Source organism: Equus caballus, chromosome X (assembly GCF_041296265.1).
Source record: "Equus caballus isolate H_3958 breed thoroughbred chromosome X, TB-T2T, whole genome shotgun sequence".
In the NCBI taxonomy this organism is placed as follows: Eukaryota; Metazoa; Chordata; class Mammalia; order Perissodactyla; family Equidae; genus Equus; species Equus caballus.
Genome location: NC_091715.1, coordinates 116729369 through 116743207, shown reverse-complemented (window position 1 = coordinate 116743207; position 13839 = coordinate 116729369). Strand labels below are relative to the sequence as shown.

Genomic DNA, 13839 nt, shown 5'->3' with positions numbered 1-13839 from the left:
ACTGTAGGCAGGGAGGAAAGGAGTGGGAACTTACACCAGTCCTTTACCTTCTTCGCTAGCACCAGTCTCATTTCTTGAAAAGGTCTGGCAGCGGAGGAAGCCAACTTAAAGACTCAAATGAGATTTGGGGATTATCTGGGAGGTTCAATTATTCATGTTGTAATAATAACTAACACTTGTAAAGGACTTCCCTCCTTAGCAGCAGTGACTGAGAGCTGGCTGTAATTGCACTTCCTGAGCCCATCCTTCCAAAATGATCAAAGGAATGTAAAATAGGTCCTAGGGGAATTAGGGTTATTTTGCTATCTTTCCTCTTGCCTCTCCTTATCCCTCTCTCCCCTGCTCTGTCTCTCCCTCTCTTTTTACCTCCCCTCTCCTCTTGACATGGTCCTCCATTCTTCTTACTGCTCTCCCGCCTCCTCTGGCCTGCTCCCCTCTCCTTTCCCATTTCATGGCCTCCTGGGGTGGGAGCTGGGAGCTGGCCAGAAACAGGCCTGAGATCAGAGAAGGAGAGAGGAGGCTCGCTGAGAGGGCTAAGTGATTCCTTACAAACACACCTTCTCTCTGCAATTAGGTATGTTTCTGAAGGTTTGAACAAACTATATCCTACTTTAAATTCCATTTAGCTGAGCCCTCAGGTGAATGTTTTTCTGAAAGTGGAGACTCAAGCCCAATTTATCTTCCTGTCAATCTGAACTTCATAACTGACTTTCTTATTTTCTTAAAGCAAGTTATGCCAGTATTGTCTTCAAGGCTCTAAAGGAATTTTATGATGTGCTGTGCTAAACTCTGGGCTCCCTAAAGGCAGCGAACATGACTTAATCTTATCTATATCCCAAGGCCCCAGCACAGGACTGGGCATGAGTAAAGACCTGATGAAAAGGAAGTAACATTTGTTGAAAAGGAACAAAAAGAGGAACATCCTTTTTACCAGGAAAATAAAATATTGGACTAGGCAACTAAGAGGGGTCATGGGGACACTGACCCTAAAGATCTTCAAGCCTGGAAAAGTTTCTTGCGTACCTGATGCTTGGAGGCCAGCCCTGGGCAGCAAGCAAGGCTGTTCCCAAGTCTGTAGTGCTAAGATTCAAGGGCAGAGCCACTTGAGCTTTTCATCAGGAAACAATCCCATTAAGTCATAAACCAAGGCCGTGAGACTTAAAAGGCGACAATCCTACAATAGAGGGAAAAGATTTTCCTTGACCCGAGGCTTTTTCCAGCCGGCACCGGAGAGGCCTAAACTCCAGGCCTAAATATAGCTAGCAACAAGCTTTCTGAGGCACAGAGACTTTAATTTTGCCGAATGCATATTTGTTTTCCTCACACGAAGCCTATTTTTAATCAACTGCCAGCTCCTCCAGTCCATTTCCTGGAAAGGAGGCCAAGAAAAAAAAAAGTGGGAACAAAAACATCAGGCAGTCATTTGTACAGTGCTACGGAAACAGGGCTTCTACTGTCCCCACAAACCCACAGACCTTCTTTGACGTCAGGGACAGTGAGGTTTTAATGCCGAACTTAGATGATTCCATTTAGCCTTGTGCAGGAAGGTGGCTTTCTCGAGGACACAGCTCCTCAGCAGCTGCCTTTCAGAGTACTTCACTCAGCTTTGAGAGGTCAAGTCAATATCACTGGTTTTCAGTGTGTGACCTAAAGGAAATGAAAGGAAATGGGAGGTGGTTTGTGAACTGCTTCAGCTGGTAATAAAATGAAAGATGATAGCTTACTTTCATTCATTCCTCCCTTTGGCAAACTTTTATTGAGCTCCCACTATGTGCCAGGGACTGTTCTAGAAGAATAGGTATCAATAAAACATAATTTTGCCCTTAAGGAATTCAGTTTACCAGGGGGGATTGTGGGGAGGGGGTTTTAGACTGATACACAGAATACATATAGTGAGAGAGATGTACACAGAGGTTGTCCATTGCCACTGCCTGTCCACCAAGAGTTGGTGAATGGTTACAGGCCCCTACTGAAAAGCAGAAGGATGCCCTTCTGCCTTATTCAAGATCTGTTGCCTCCTACTTTGTTAATGGGGACTGAAACACAGAAAGGTTATCTGTTTCTCCAGGCACACCCAGTAAGTTGAGAGCAAGGGGGTGAAAGCCCATATTGGGTAATCAATCTCATGATCAATGCAATGATCAGTCTTTGAACTCAATTACTCATTCACCAAGTATCTATTGATGACCTATAATGTTTCTACCACTGTACTAGGTAGTGAGGGAGACATAAAAGAAGTATAAGAGATGACCCTTGCCCTTAGGAAGTTACAATTAGACAGAGACATCATGTCCGCCTTCGCCTTGGTCGTAGCTTCAGCACCCAGCACTGTACTCAGCTTTGAGTAGGCACTCAGTAAACATTGGATTAAATAAATTACTGAATTATTGACATACAAAGTGCCAAACTAAGAAGAACAAACTGTCTGAGGCTGTGGGAGTCCAGGGGAAAGCTAATGAATGGGCACTGGAATCCCTGAAGAAGGCAGTAGAGAGGTGAGTATTGAAGCTTTGAGCAGTGGGGGAGATTAGGACAGGCAGAAAACAGAAGGCAGTATCTTCCATGCAGGGAGAGAAATCTGGGCAAAGATTTGGAATAAGTACCTAGCACGGCCAATGTGGGGCTTCTGAGGACTCCAGCCTAGTTGAAATGTGGAGTCCATTTTGGAGTCAGATTATGACAGACTGAGGAATTTGGACACTTTTCCCAGAAGGTAATGGGGAGCCATTGAAGGGTTTTGATTAAATGAATGACTTAGTTTTAAAAATATTTTAGGAAGCTTAATTAGGCAATGGTGGGGTCTGGCAGGAGGGCCCTGCAGTCATGGAGGCTTGAGGGTGGGAGCAGTGAGAATGCTAAAGATGGAGTTTCAGAGGAAGCTCTGCCCAGAGACTGAACCAAATGGAATCATGAATCTCAAACAGAAACAAACCGCATTAATTTGCTAAGCCCTAAACCAGATTTAAGTATGAGCATTCTTTTGCTTCACACTTCGGTAAAAAGTATTTCAGTAGCTGCTGAACCTGCTCAAACGGAAACCAAACGTATATTCTCTACAATTACTGAGTATTTTAAACAAACTACTAACCTATCTCCATGGTGTGGTCTGTGACAGTAAAGCATTAATGCCTTTAAGAACAAGATTCAAGGGTTTGAATCATGTCCAGAGACAAGCTCTTAGAAGGGAAAAAAATATAGCTACAAGTTTTGCTGGGGGCTCTTATAATGTGCTGGAGTACTGCTTTCATGCATTCTCTCATTAAATCCTCCAGGCTCAGAGAGGTTAAGAAAGTTACTCAGAGTCAGTCAGCAAATAAGTGACAGAGCCGGAGTTCAAATGCAGTACAACTCCAGAGTCTGCTATGCCATACCGCCTAGCCATAGGTACTACTAGCCTGTCTTCAGTGAATTAGGAGGTAGGCAAAGATAATTTGAGGAAGTCAGAAGCTGACTCTCAAGCCTCTCCTGTGCCCCTGCAATCCCACACTCACCCCTGCACACAGGCCTGCCCTTTTCAGGGGATAGTCTTTGTACAGCTGGGCCGTTTTTTTGGGCAGTAAGTTATCTGGGCATCCTCCCTGCACCATCCCCAGGACTGAGTACAGTGCCCGCTAATAGGAGACAATGTATGCTTGTGGGTGATCTCTTCAGCTGTGTTCTTAAAAATACTGAAATCCCATTCAAATTCTGAGGAATTGAAACACCTTTAAAATTCTACTATGGAAGCTTACTATTTAAAACAATGGGTCTCCAATATCAGTGAGCTTGTTAACACAGATTCTACAGCCTCACCCCAAGAGATTCTGCCAGATTCAGTAGGACTGGGGCTGGGCCTAGGAATCTGCATGTTTAACATCTCTTTCTCAAAGGTGAATACACACACACAGAGACACCCACAGGCACACAAATAATACACTGAACATACAGGCAGGCACGCATACACACAAACACAGGTGATTCTGATGCAGTCTGTCCTGTAACCACACTGATTGCAATTCCTTAAAGAAACACTGATTTTAAAGGATCCTAAGAGAAATCCATCTGTAAGGTTTAAAAGTCTTTCTTGTGTGAATAATTCCTCCCTGATTCATTTTGGAGGTTCGCTTTTTTTTTTTTTTTGAGGAACATTAGCCCTGAGCTAACTGCTGCCAATCCTCCTCTTCTTGCTGAGGAAGACTGGCCCTGAGCTAACATCCATGCCCATCTTCCTCTACTTTATATGTGGGACGCCTAACACAGCATGGCTTGCCAAGCAGTGCCATGTCCGCACCCGGGATCTGAACCGGTGAACCCTGGGCCGCCGAAGTGGACAGTGCACACTTAACTGCCGCACCACCAGGCCGGTTCCTGGAGGTTAACTTTTAATTTTTCTCTTTTTCATTTCAGTGTTCTTATAGCAGGGGAGTCACATGTAATAACCATCCTGATGCCAGGGTATTTGGTTGTGACTTTAGTTTTAAGAATCGCAGTGTTTGAGATTCATTATAGATTCCAGGGGCGAACTTGTAAACTAGTTTGCAACATCCAGGAGGACAGGAACTTTCATGTAATTCAGCAGGTATTTATGTAGCACCAACTATGTGTCAGGCCCAACAGTGAACAAAACGAATCAAGTCGCTGTCCTCATAGAGCTCACATTCAAGTTGGGGAGATAGACAGTAGTGAAGCAGACACGTTAGTAAGGAATGAGTGCTACAGAAGAATTAAAGAAGGGAAATGTGTTAGTCAGCTTGGGCTGCCATAACAAAATACCATAGACTGGGTGGCTTAAACAATAGGCATTTATTTTCTCATAATTCTGGAAACAGGAAGTCTGAGATCGAGGTGCCAGCATAGTCGAGTTCTGGGGAGGGCTCTCTCCTTGGCTTGCAGACGGCCACCTTCTTGCTGTGTGCTCACGTGGCCTTTCCTCAGTGTGCGGTATGGAGAGAGAGATCTCGCACTCTCTCTTCCACTTTTTATAATGCCACCAATCTTGTCAGATTAGGGCCCCACCCTTATGACCTCATTTAACCTTAATTACCTCCTAAAAGTCCTTCTCCAAATTCAGTCACACTGGGAGTTGGGGCTTCAACATATGAATTTTGGAGGGGGACATAATTCAATCCATAGCAAGCAATGTGATAGAGAGTGACTGGGCTGGGTAGGAGGGGAAGGTGTCTTTGGACAGAGTGGCCATGGAAGGCCTCTCCGAGGAGGTGATATTCGGGTTTTGTGCAGCAACTCAGCTTAGATCTTTATTGGGACATTGTTTTTTGTTTGTTTGTTGTTGTGTTGTGTTTTGTTTTGAAAGAGGAAACACTGAAATCTTTGAAGCCTAAATTTAGATCCCAGCTTTACCACTTATGACCTGAGCAAGTTCCTAACCACTCTGTGCTTTAGGTTTTTCATCTATAGAACAGGAATGGTGATAGTACCAAGCTCACAGGCTACTGTAAGGATATGCAGTACTGTCTAATAGAACTTTCTGCGACAACGGAAATAGTCTGTAATCTGCTCTGTCCAGTACAGTAACCAGCCACTAGTGGGGCCCTTAGAAGTGTGGCTGTTGAGCACTTAACATGTTGCTGGTGAGACTGAAGAACTGAATTTTTTAAATTTTTCTTAATTTGAATTAATTTAAATTTAAATAGCCACATGTGACTAGTAGCTACCCTATTAGACAGTGCAGATTTAATGAATTCATATATGTAAAATGACGCTGTGCCTAGCACACAGCAAGTGTCAATAAATGTTATCTAGGATTAGTGTTAGTGATGATGTGTTTCTCTGGTAGGTAGGAGCGGTTTTCTCTTTTTTGATAAAGAGCAATCACTTTGATTTATTGTAGTGTCTTGCTCCCCGAGCACGTTCATGGCTATGATGTCCCTTATGATAGCTCCCCACCTGCCAATCTTTTTGCTGAGTTGCATGGTAGCCAAAGCCCTAGGGGACAGCCTGCTCCCTGGGGACTGACTAGAGTGTGCTTCTCCCTGTCCAGCCGTGTGGAGATCACTGGTGGGTACTACGAGTACATCGATGTCAGCAGCTGCCAGGATATCATCCACCTCTACCACCTGCTCTGGTCTGCCACCATCCTCAACATCGTTGGGCTGTTCCTGGGCATCATCACTGCCGCTGTCCTTGGAGGCTTTAAGGATATGGTAAGGAATGAACTGATCTTCCATTCCACACAGGCCCCTATCTGGAGCCTGGTCAAGGCTAGGAGGTTGGGAGCAATGGGGACCCATGTTGTGAAGGGAAGAATCAGAAGCAATTGCTTCAAGAGTGTAGCTGCCTTCAAATATCTCAAGTTGAGGGAGCCAGGTCATACCATCAGTCTGCAAATATTTCTTGTTACCATGGGTTGCCTGTGTTCTTGTGGCACGTTCTAGGGGCGCGTTGGGGAGGGAGAAGTGTTCTCAATTCTCCTGTTCACACTGGTTATGTAAACGTAGCCTTTCATACTCCCCACTCCCTTTTAGGGGAAACCTTTTTCCCTAACAGACTTTGGGAGAAATGGAAAGAAAGAGGGTTTTTAGCTACAAGTAAGAGTAATGCTATTCTCCCTCTCCCTAGGAATTCCATCCTGGAGTTTCTCCAGAAAGAGCATCTGGACTCTTTTTTTTCTGCATTTGAAGGGCCACTTCTAGGCTAAGCTTGCCAGGTCTTGGCCTCAACCTCCACCTCAGTATCAGCCTCCCCGCGTTCCCTATCCTCCCTTTCAACTCTTCCGTATTCATGTGTGTTTGTGAAGGCACACCAGGACTCAGCACCCAGTAGGTGCTCCATAATAGTGGGCTCCTTTTTTCTTTTGCTTTTAAAGCATTTCTAAGTATTTATTTGCTTATTTAATAAACCTTGAACTCAAATTATGGAGATAATAGCTTTAGAGCTCCCGTTGTCAACCTGGCTTCCTAATAGAATAGAGTCACCTGAGGTGCTTAAGAAAACCTGGGCCCCTCCTCCAGAAAGTCTGACGTAATTGGTCTAAGTTGAAGCCCCGGTGATTCTGATCTGCAGCCAGGGGTGAGTACCACTGCTTTAAAGGAATGTCCCACATGTGTTTAGGGAATTATTTTGTGCCTAAAAGGGGTTTTCCTTTGACCCTAGAAATGAGGCAGATATCCCCTAGGCCCTTGGCTGTTTCTGTCCCATTTTGAGGTCCCTGAGGAACAGAAACCTGAAAGGCAGTTTGTAATTTGACCCTGGACTGTCAAAAGGGTTAGTGATGGAAAGTGAAAGGTGGGGCAGGACAGGGGGAAAAAAACTGCAGTTTCGGGCAGCAAGTCCCCAGCAGAACCTGGCTGACTGGAAGTATTGAGTGTTCCTGCTGGTGAACCCAAGCCCAGAGAAATCCTTCCCTGCTCACACCCAGTCTGTCTGTCTGTCTCTTTTTCTCTCCTTCTCTCATACACGGATTTCTCATTCTCTTGCCCCTCCTCTCACTCTGGAAAGCCCAAGCACTGAGGAGTGACGGAAGCATCAACATAGGTGGGGCCTTCAGAGGGAGAAGGATTTCCTGTAAGTTTGGGCCTGAGGGAGCTTTGGGGTGAGAGAGCTTTGGAAAAACTGTTTCTGGGTTGGGGCTTCTTTGTAGAAAAGAATGCCCTTTGTTCTTGGAGATGTTCCCCAGGGGGCAGGTGAAAGCAGAGGCAATGTGTAGCATCTGACCCGCTCTGGCTGGAAGAGAAGCTCCCAGGTTGGCCAGTTGAGGAGACGGGACATCAGGACAGGTGTTAAGAGTTCTCTGAATTGTTCTAGAGCTTTCAGATTTGGGTGGCAGAGCTACCCTGATGCACACATGGAGTGGGTAGTGGCTACTTGGTAGGCTCCGTGGGGTTCCTGCAAGGACCTTTGTCAAGAATCAGTTGACCATTGATGTGTAAGTTTATTTCTGGACTCTTAATTCCACTGTGACCTTTGATCTCTATGGGAAAATGGGGTCTGTTGATGATCTGTTGTGAGAGGTGACAGTAATGGCCTTTTACTCTCTATAAAGGGCTTTTCACTCCTCACCAGTACTACTACCTTGTGAGGTAAGTATTACTGCCCCCACTTAACAGATGAGGAAACAGGCCAGCAGAGGTCAAGTCACTTGCCCAGAGCTAAATAGCAGAGCTGGGACTGGAGCCCAGGTTTGTCAGATGCCAGAGCCTTTGCTCTTTTGACTCCATTCCAGCTTCCCCTAACTACCATTTGGATTGCCCTTTCTGGTTGTACAAGTGTTTCAACAGACATTACCTCCTTTGTTTAGTTGCTTAATTAAAAAAAATTAAAAGTGAGATGTTTCTGTTGGGAGCTTCTTTAAAAGTAAAGAAGGAGAGCAAGGGAAGTACTGAGCATCATCAAATGCCAAGCCTAGGAGCTCAATGCAGGACCAGTGAGGAAAATGAAAGATGAAAGCAAAGATCAAGGGGCAAGATATTTGATTCATGAGGTGAGAGAACACCAGTGAGAGTATAAGATGGGGGCACCAAGGAGGAGCCATTACTTAGGTCACTTTATTAAAATTTCTACATGGTGTAGAAAATCCTAGAACATCAACCAGCTGAGCCAGTCTTTGGCCTAGGTCCAGATGTGGCTAGTGACTGGTGGTGTGCCTCCTCCCTGAGTAGAATGCCCTGGGGTCTGCAGGGAGGCCCAGGGGTGCTGGCTGATGAAAGCCATTCCTAGGGAGTGAGGACAGGAGCCAAGGACTGTGAGCTGGCAGCCTTCAATAGGGTCAGCTAAAAGTCACCATTTCCAGAGTTGTGGGATCCTGAAAGGAAAAAGGACGTCTTCATTCCCTGACTAGAGGTGCTTGATGAAAAGGACCTTTAAGAAGTGTTCGTTGACCAAAGATATAAAGATTTGAGATGAATCTTTAAAAAGTGATTATATCTTGCCAATTTTCTCCTAATTGGTTTCTCTGGTTTGAAGTAAAGTGGGGAGGAATAAAAGTGGCATTCTTTCCAAAGTCCACAATCACTGTCTCAGAATAGACTCAGTTTTGTCCAGGCAAGATTGCTTTTACCATTTCCTGTGCTACCTAGTAACCTTTTGTTTCAGTGGAACTCAGAATGCTCCTGATCAATAATGGGGGTTCTCATAACTTAAGCCCCTGAATTTTAACAGAAATACACACATACTCCTATATGCACACACAAATAGAGACAGAGCCCAAATTTATTGTAAAATCAGAATTATTGATTTAAAACATAACCAGACCATTATTTGGGGGCATCTCTTTTGCTCCTTCCCCGCCCAACTCCTCACTTCATCTCCCTTTTGCTCCCTGGATAGAGAGGGACTGCCCTGTCCATTCTCTCTACATCCTCAGCCCTTGACTCTCTTCTCTTCTGTGGCTTTCCTGTGCTTATTCAATCTTCTTCTTGTGTTTCTTTCTCTATAATAGTCAACTTCCTTTCGAAGGTCAGGACCCCTGGCCTCGCTGAACACACAAAAACTTTTGTAGATATAATTTACATTGTGTGATTATTTCTCTATGGTTAGGCTTAGTTTATTCGCATAGAAGAACTGGTTTCATTTTGCAAGAGCTGGAGGGTGTGTTTTTAATTGACAGAAGGCCAAGGGAGCATGATTTCTAGGCCTTCCTCAGGGATGAAATTTCTTCTTAGAATTCTGGTAGAGAGGTAAGCGCACTTCTGAGCATTCTTCCTCTGTAAAGCGAGCCAGCCCTTGGAATGGTCAAGATCTCAGCCCTCTCCCACACAGTAGAGAGGTTGACAAACATTTCTCTGGTTGTCTGTGAGCTGCATCGTAATGACTGAGGTTTGTAGCTCTTCAAACCTCCTAGAGATGTAAACAGTAACCCACTCCCAGGAAGAGAGCAACAGAACTGTGTTGAAACTTGCTGGAAGGGAGTTTCCCCTGCCAACACCTCAACATAGTTGCCTGTGCCACTGCCAAAGCCTGCCCACACATTGTCATCCCTTGAGAGGAAGCTTCTGCTCTCTGTTAATGCGGAGTAGCTATGTACCAGAAACAAGACACATTGATCTTGCAGACAGCTCTCAATCATCCACACGAATGGAGGAAGCATCAATGACATGGAAAATGGCAAAAACATTTAGCCCACACCTTGATCCATGTGGTGCTCATAAGGTACAAAGCACAGTCCTGCTTGGGAACTAATGAGCAATGGTGACTTCCTTGAGTAGTGCTTTGGCCCTGTTGAGAGCAGGACTTCCATCCTGGGTGAGATTAGCTTTAACCCTTGATGGGCTACACATACCACCAAGTTGCAAAAATTATATTAAATTCTTTCTCCATTGTTTTGTTTGCCAAAAAAAAAAATCAATGTACACTGCTTAGTCTTTCATGGTTTCTGTGCACTACTAGGGTTTTGCCTCCAGCCTACAGGGCTGAGGAGAATAAGTACCCTTCATCTTTGCATGAGAGTTCCTTAGCAATGTTGGAATCTGCAAGAATCCTCACGTCTTTTACAAACTCTTTGTGATTCATCACATTTCTGCCACAGCAAGAGCAGTAGCCTGTTCGGCCTTGTCTATTTGACATTTTGTATCTTATTTTGTTCTTTTTCTTTTTTGTTTTTAAAAATTATCTAAATAAATGACTTCAACTTTTGTATAGGTTTGAATTTTTTGAAATAAGTTGGGGGAAAATGACACAAGTAATATACATTATAAAATCTTCGGCTATGTAATAGAAAGAGAGGCATCCCCATTTACCTCCTAATACTACTCCCTTTCCCGGAGATAACCAGAGTTAACAGTTTGTTGGGAATCTTTCCAGATTAACTTCTTTTCATTTACAAACATACATACATATATAATTATCTAGGCCTTTATTTTTATATAAATTGGAATCATGCTATATTAGTATAACATGGTGGCTTCTTTTTCTTAAAGACTTTATTTTTTTTAGAGCATTTTTAGGTTCACGACAAAATTGAGAGGAAGATACAGAGATTTCCCATACACCCCCTTCCCCCACACAGGCACGGCCTCCCTCATTATCAACATTCCCCGCCAGAGTGGTACATTTGTTACCAAGGATGACCCTACATTGACACATCATAATCACCCAAAGTCCATAGTTTACCTTAGGGTTCAGTCTTGGCGTTGTACATTCTATGGGTTTGGACAAGTGTATAATGACACGTACCCATCATTATGGTATCACGCAGAGTAGTTTCACTGCCCTAAAAATCCTCTGTGCTCTGCCTGTTCATCCCTGCCCACAACCCCAACGCCTGGCAACCACCCATCTTTTTATTGTCTTCATACTTTTGCTGATGGCTTGCTTTTTGTTTTTAACTTAACAATTTATCCTGGACAACTTTCTCTGTCACTAAACATAATTCCACATCATTGTTTATCAATAGCGACATGGTATTCCATAGTATGGATGTACCACAGCTGATTTAAACATTCTCCTAGGGGTGAACGTTTATGTTGTTTCTTACTTGTGTTTTTCTGCAGAACCCAACTCTCCCAGCACTGAACTGTTCTGTTGAAAATTCCCATCCAACTGTTTCTTACTATGCTCGTCCTCAAGTGGCATCCTACAATACCTACTACCATAGCCCTCCTCACCTGCCACCATATTCTGCTTATGACTTTCAGGTAGGTTTTGAGAGAAAAAGAACTCTCCGTTACCCTTGCTCTGGCTCATGCTCTTATTCTCTCCCTAATTATGGAACCACACTAATATGTATGAGGTAACCGGGCTCTCTATCTCTGATGGCCTTTAGCAGCCTGTGGGTACCAGTGACTAGCTTAAGGACTATGTAGGCAGGCAATGATTGGAGAGATGGGGAGGGTGGGAAAGACACAAGAGAAGAAACAGAGAGATGGATGAAAAGGGGAAAGAAGGAGATAGGATCAAGGTGTCCCAAATTGCCTTGACCTAAACCAAAGAGAAGATGGTACTCACCAGTACATTATGTGGACCCCTGTCCTGTTTAACAGTGACTTTTTCTATTCCTCTGCCACAGGGAGAGACCTAGTCCTATTCCTTAGCACAAGGGCATTCTGAGCCACACAAAGGTTTGGATCAAATCTGTAATGAGGAAGAAGCACCTGCCTTTTCTCCAGAGTTACTAACTAGGACTACACAGAGAAAACATTTTTTATAACACCCCCCCCTCCCATTTTTTCCCTTGTTAGCACATGGGTCAGAAATACTGTTACCAAATTTGCACTTTCCCCTTTTCCTTTTGAGCTGAGACTAAGCACAGAAAAAGAAAACCGTAAAAGGCACTTAATTAAAAGGAATTCTTTGTGTGCAGACACTGGACTAGGCACTTCAGGAAAATAAACAAAATCGTCTTTTAGGCATTTACAGTGATTGTAAAGCCTTGACCATGGAAGACTGGGATTACACTAAAATCTGGTTAATTCAAAATTTGGGGACCAAAGGAAATACCTTTTAAGGGAGGGAAGCTCATACTGAATTTGCTTCTATTGACTAAGAGCCCATGAATGCTCCAAGGGGACATAAAAGCATGACTGTTTGGGGGTGCTTCCAATTAACTAGCCAGTTTAGAAGTACAAAGCCCTTGGGCAACCTAATTTCAGCTGCAGATTAACAAAATAGTTGAAACTGAAAAGTCCCACGTAGTTGAATAAAGTGCAGTTTTGTTTGGTTTGGATACTGTTTGGGAAGTTGAGGACACTACATTGCAATAGTAACATATATAGTGTGAACATGGACTTGTTCACTGTTATAAAATACAGTACCAGAACAAGGCGTCCATTAAAGCTTGGAAAAAATGATGTTAGAACTTGGTGTAAAGCCTACTGTATTCACAGGTAGACAAGCCATGGAACTTGTTACCCAAACCAGTGATACAGACTAGAAAACACAAATATGTTAGAAACTGGCATAGACAATTTCAGTAGTGACAGAGGCAAAAAAGGAATCCTCTAAGAGACTGCAAGGATGTTGAAGCTCACACAAAGAGGGTCACCATTCTCTTGGGGCCCCTATAATGAAAAGTCATCCTGGGATAGAGGGGCCACACATGGGTCCAGCCCAAGGGCTGCCACCATTTTTTTATATCGAAGTAAATGTTATTGATCATATTGATTTTAGGAATTTTCACTTTAAAATAAATCCCTGAAGTAGTGATGGTTGCTGCAAAATCTAAGTTAGGAAGCCCCTCTTTAGGGTATGCAGCCATCTCTCTTTGCATCATTCCTCATTCGAACACTACCCCAGGGATGAAAACAAGACCGACCGTGCCAATGGTGACTCAGGCTGTTGGTTTCAGTTCAATGTTGACTCTGCGTTCCCATGTGCCAGGCTGTGTGCTAGGAGCTGCGGATATAGAGATTGAATGAGACATAGGCCCTGCATTAAGAGAGCAGTCTGGGGACTTGAGGAGGAGTAGTCGGGGCACAGCAGTGGGGACAAAAAAGTAAATCGACTATCACACAGAGTGCTATGGAAACCCAGCAACAAGGTAGCTAACGCAGCAAAGGGATCCAGATCTAGCCACCAAGCCCAAACCTGCACGGTGGGCTTCGAGCAGGGCTGCAGGGATTTGTGGAAGCCTCTACTTTTTAATAACGGCTCCTAGTCATTGAGCACTTACTGTGGACCAAGCATCATGCTAAATGCTTTACATATGTCATCTCATTTAGTCCTTTGAGGGAAATACTCTTGTCATTGCCATTTTTAAGATGAGATGACTGAGTCATGGAGAAAGTGACTTCCCCAAAGTCACAGAGATGGTAAGGGGAGGAACAAGCATTTGTATCCAGGTCCGTCTGACTCCAGAGGTTGGCTTGAGGAAGTCTTTGGAGAGAGAAGCTGTAAATCTGAGCGCAGCATGGTTCTTTTCCCAGTTAATTTTAGGATATTTATACTTTCTACTGGTTTAAATTATGG

At 44.0% G+C, this 13839-nt stretch overlaps 2 protein-coding genes across 8 annotated transcripts in view; one reads left to right on the top strand and one right to left on the bottom strand.

Annotated features, from left to right (window-relative positions):
• The window catches only part of TMEM255A (transmembrane protein 255A), a 46938-nt gene that overhangs the window by 26381 nt on the left and 6718 nt on the right, over positions 1-13839 (top strand). For all 6 annotated transcript variants that reach the window (XM_001501250.7, XM_003365866.5, XM_014729143.3 and 3 more), the window contains 2 exons: positions 5981-6143; positions 11427-11570. In XM_001501250.7, the coding sequence (XP_001501300.2) occupies positions 5981-6143; positions 11427-11570 (307 nt within the window). The remainder of the gene's footprint in view (positions 1-5980; positions 6144-11426; positions 11571-13839) is intronic.
• The window catches only part of ZBTB33 (zinc finger and BTB domain containing 33), a 33346-nt gene continuing 20778 nt past the window's right edge, over positions 1272-13839 (bottom strand). Inside the window, exons 3-4 of one of the 2 annotated variants that reach the window (XR_011435029.1) lie at positions 1476-1647; positions 1272-1369 (exon numbers count right to left, since the gene is read on the bottom strand). Coding sequence is in view for 1 of the 2 variants with exons in the window: in XM_023633758.2 (XP_023489526.1) it covers positions 1636-1647 (12 nt within the window). In the remaining variant the exon portion in view is untranslated. Of the gene's footprint in view, positions 1648-13839 lie in introns of both variants that reach the window. The other variant, XM_023633758.2, reaches the window with a different exon arrangement.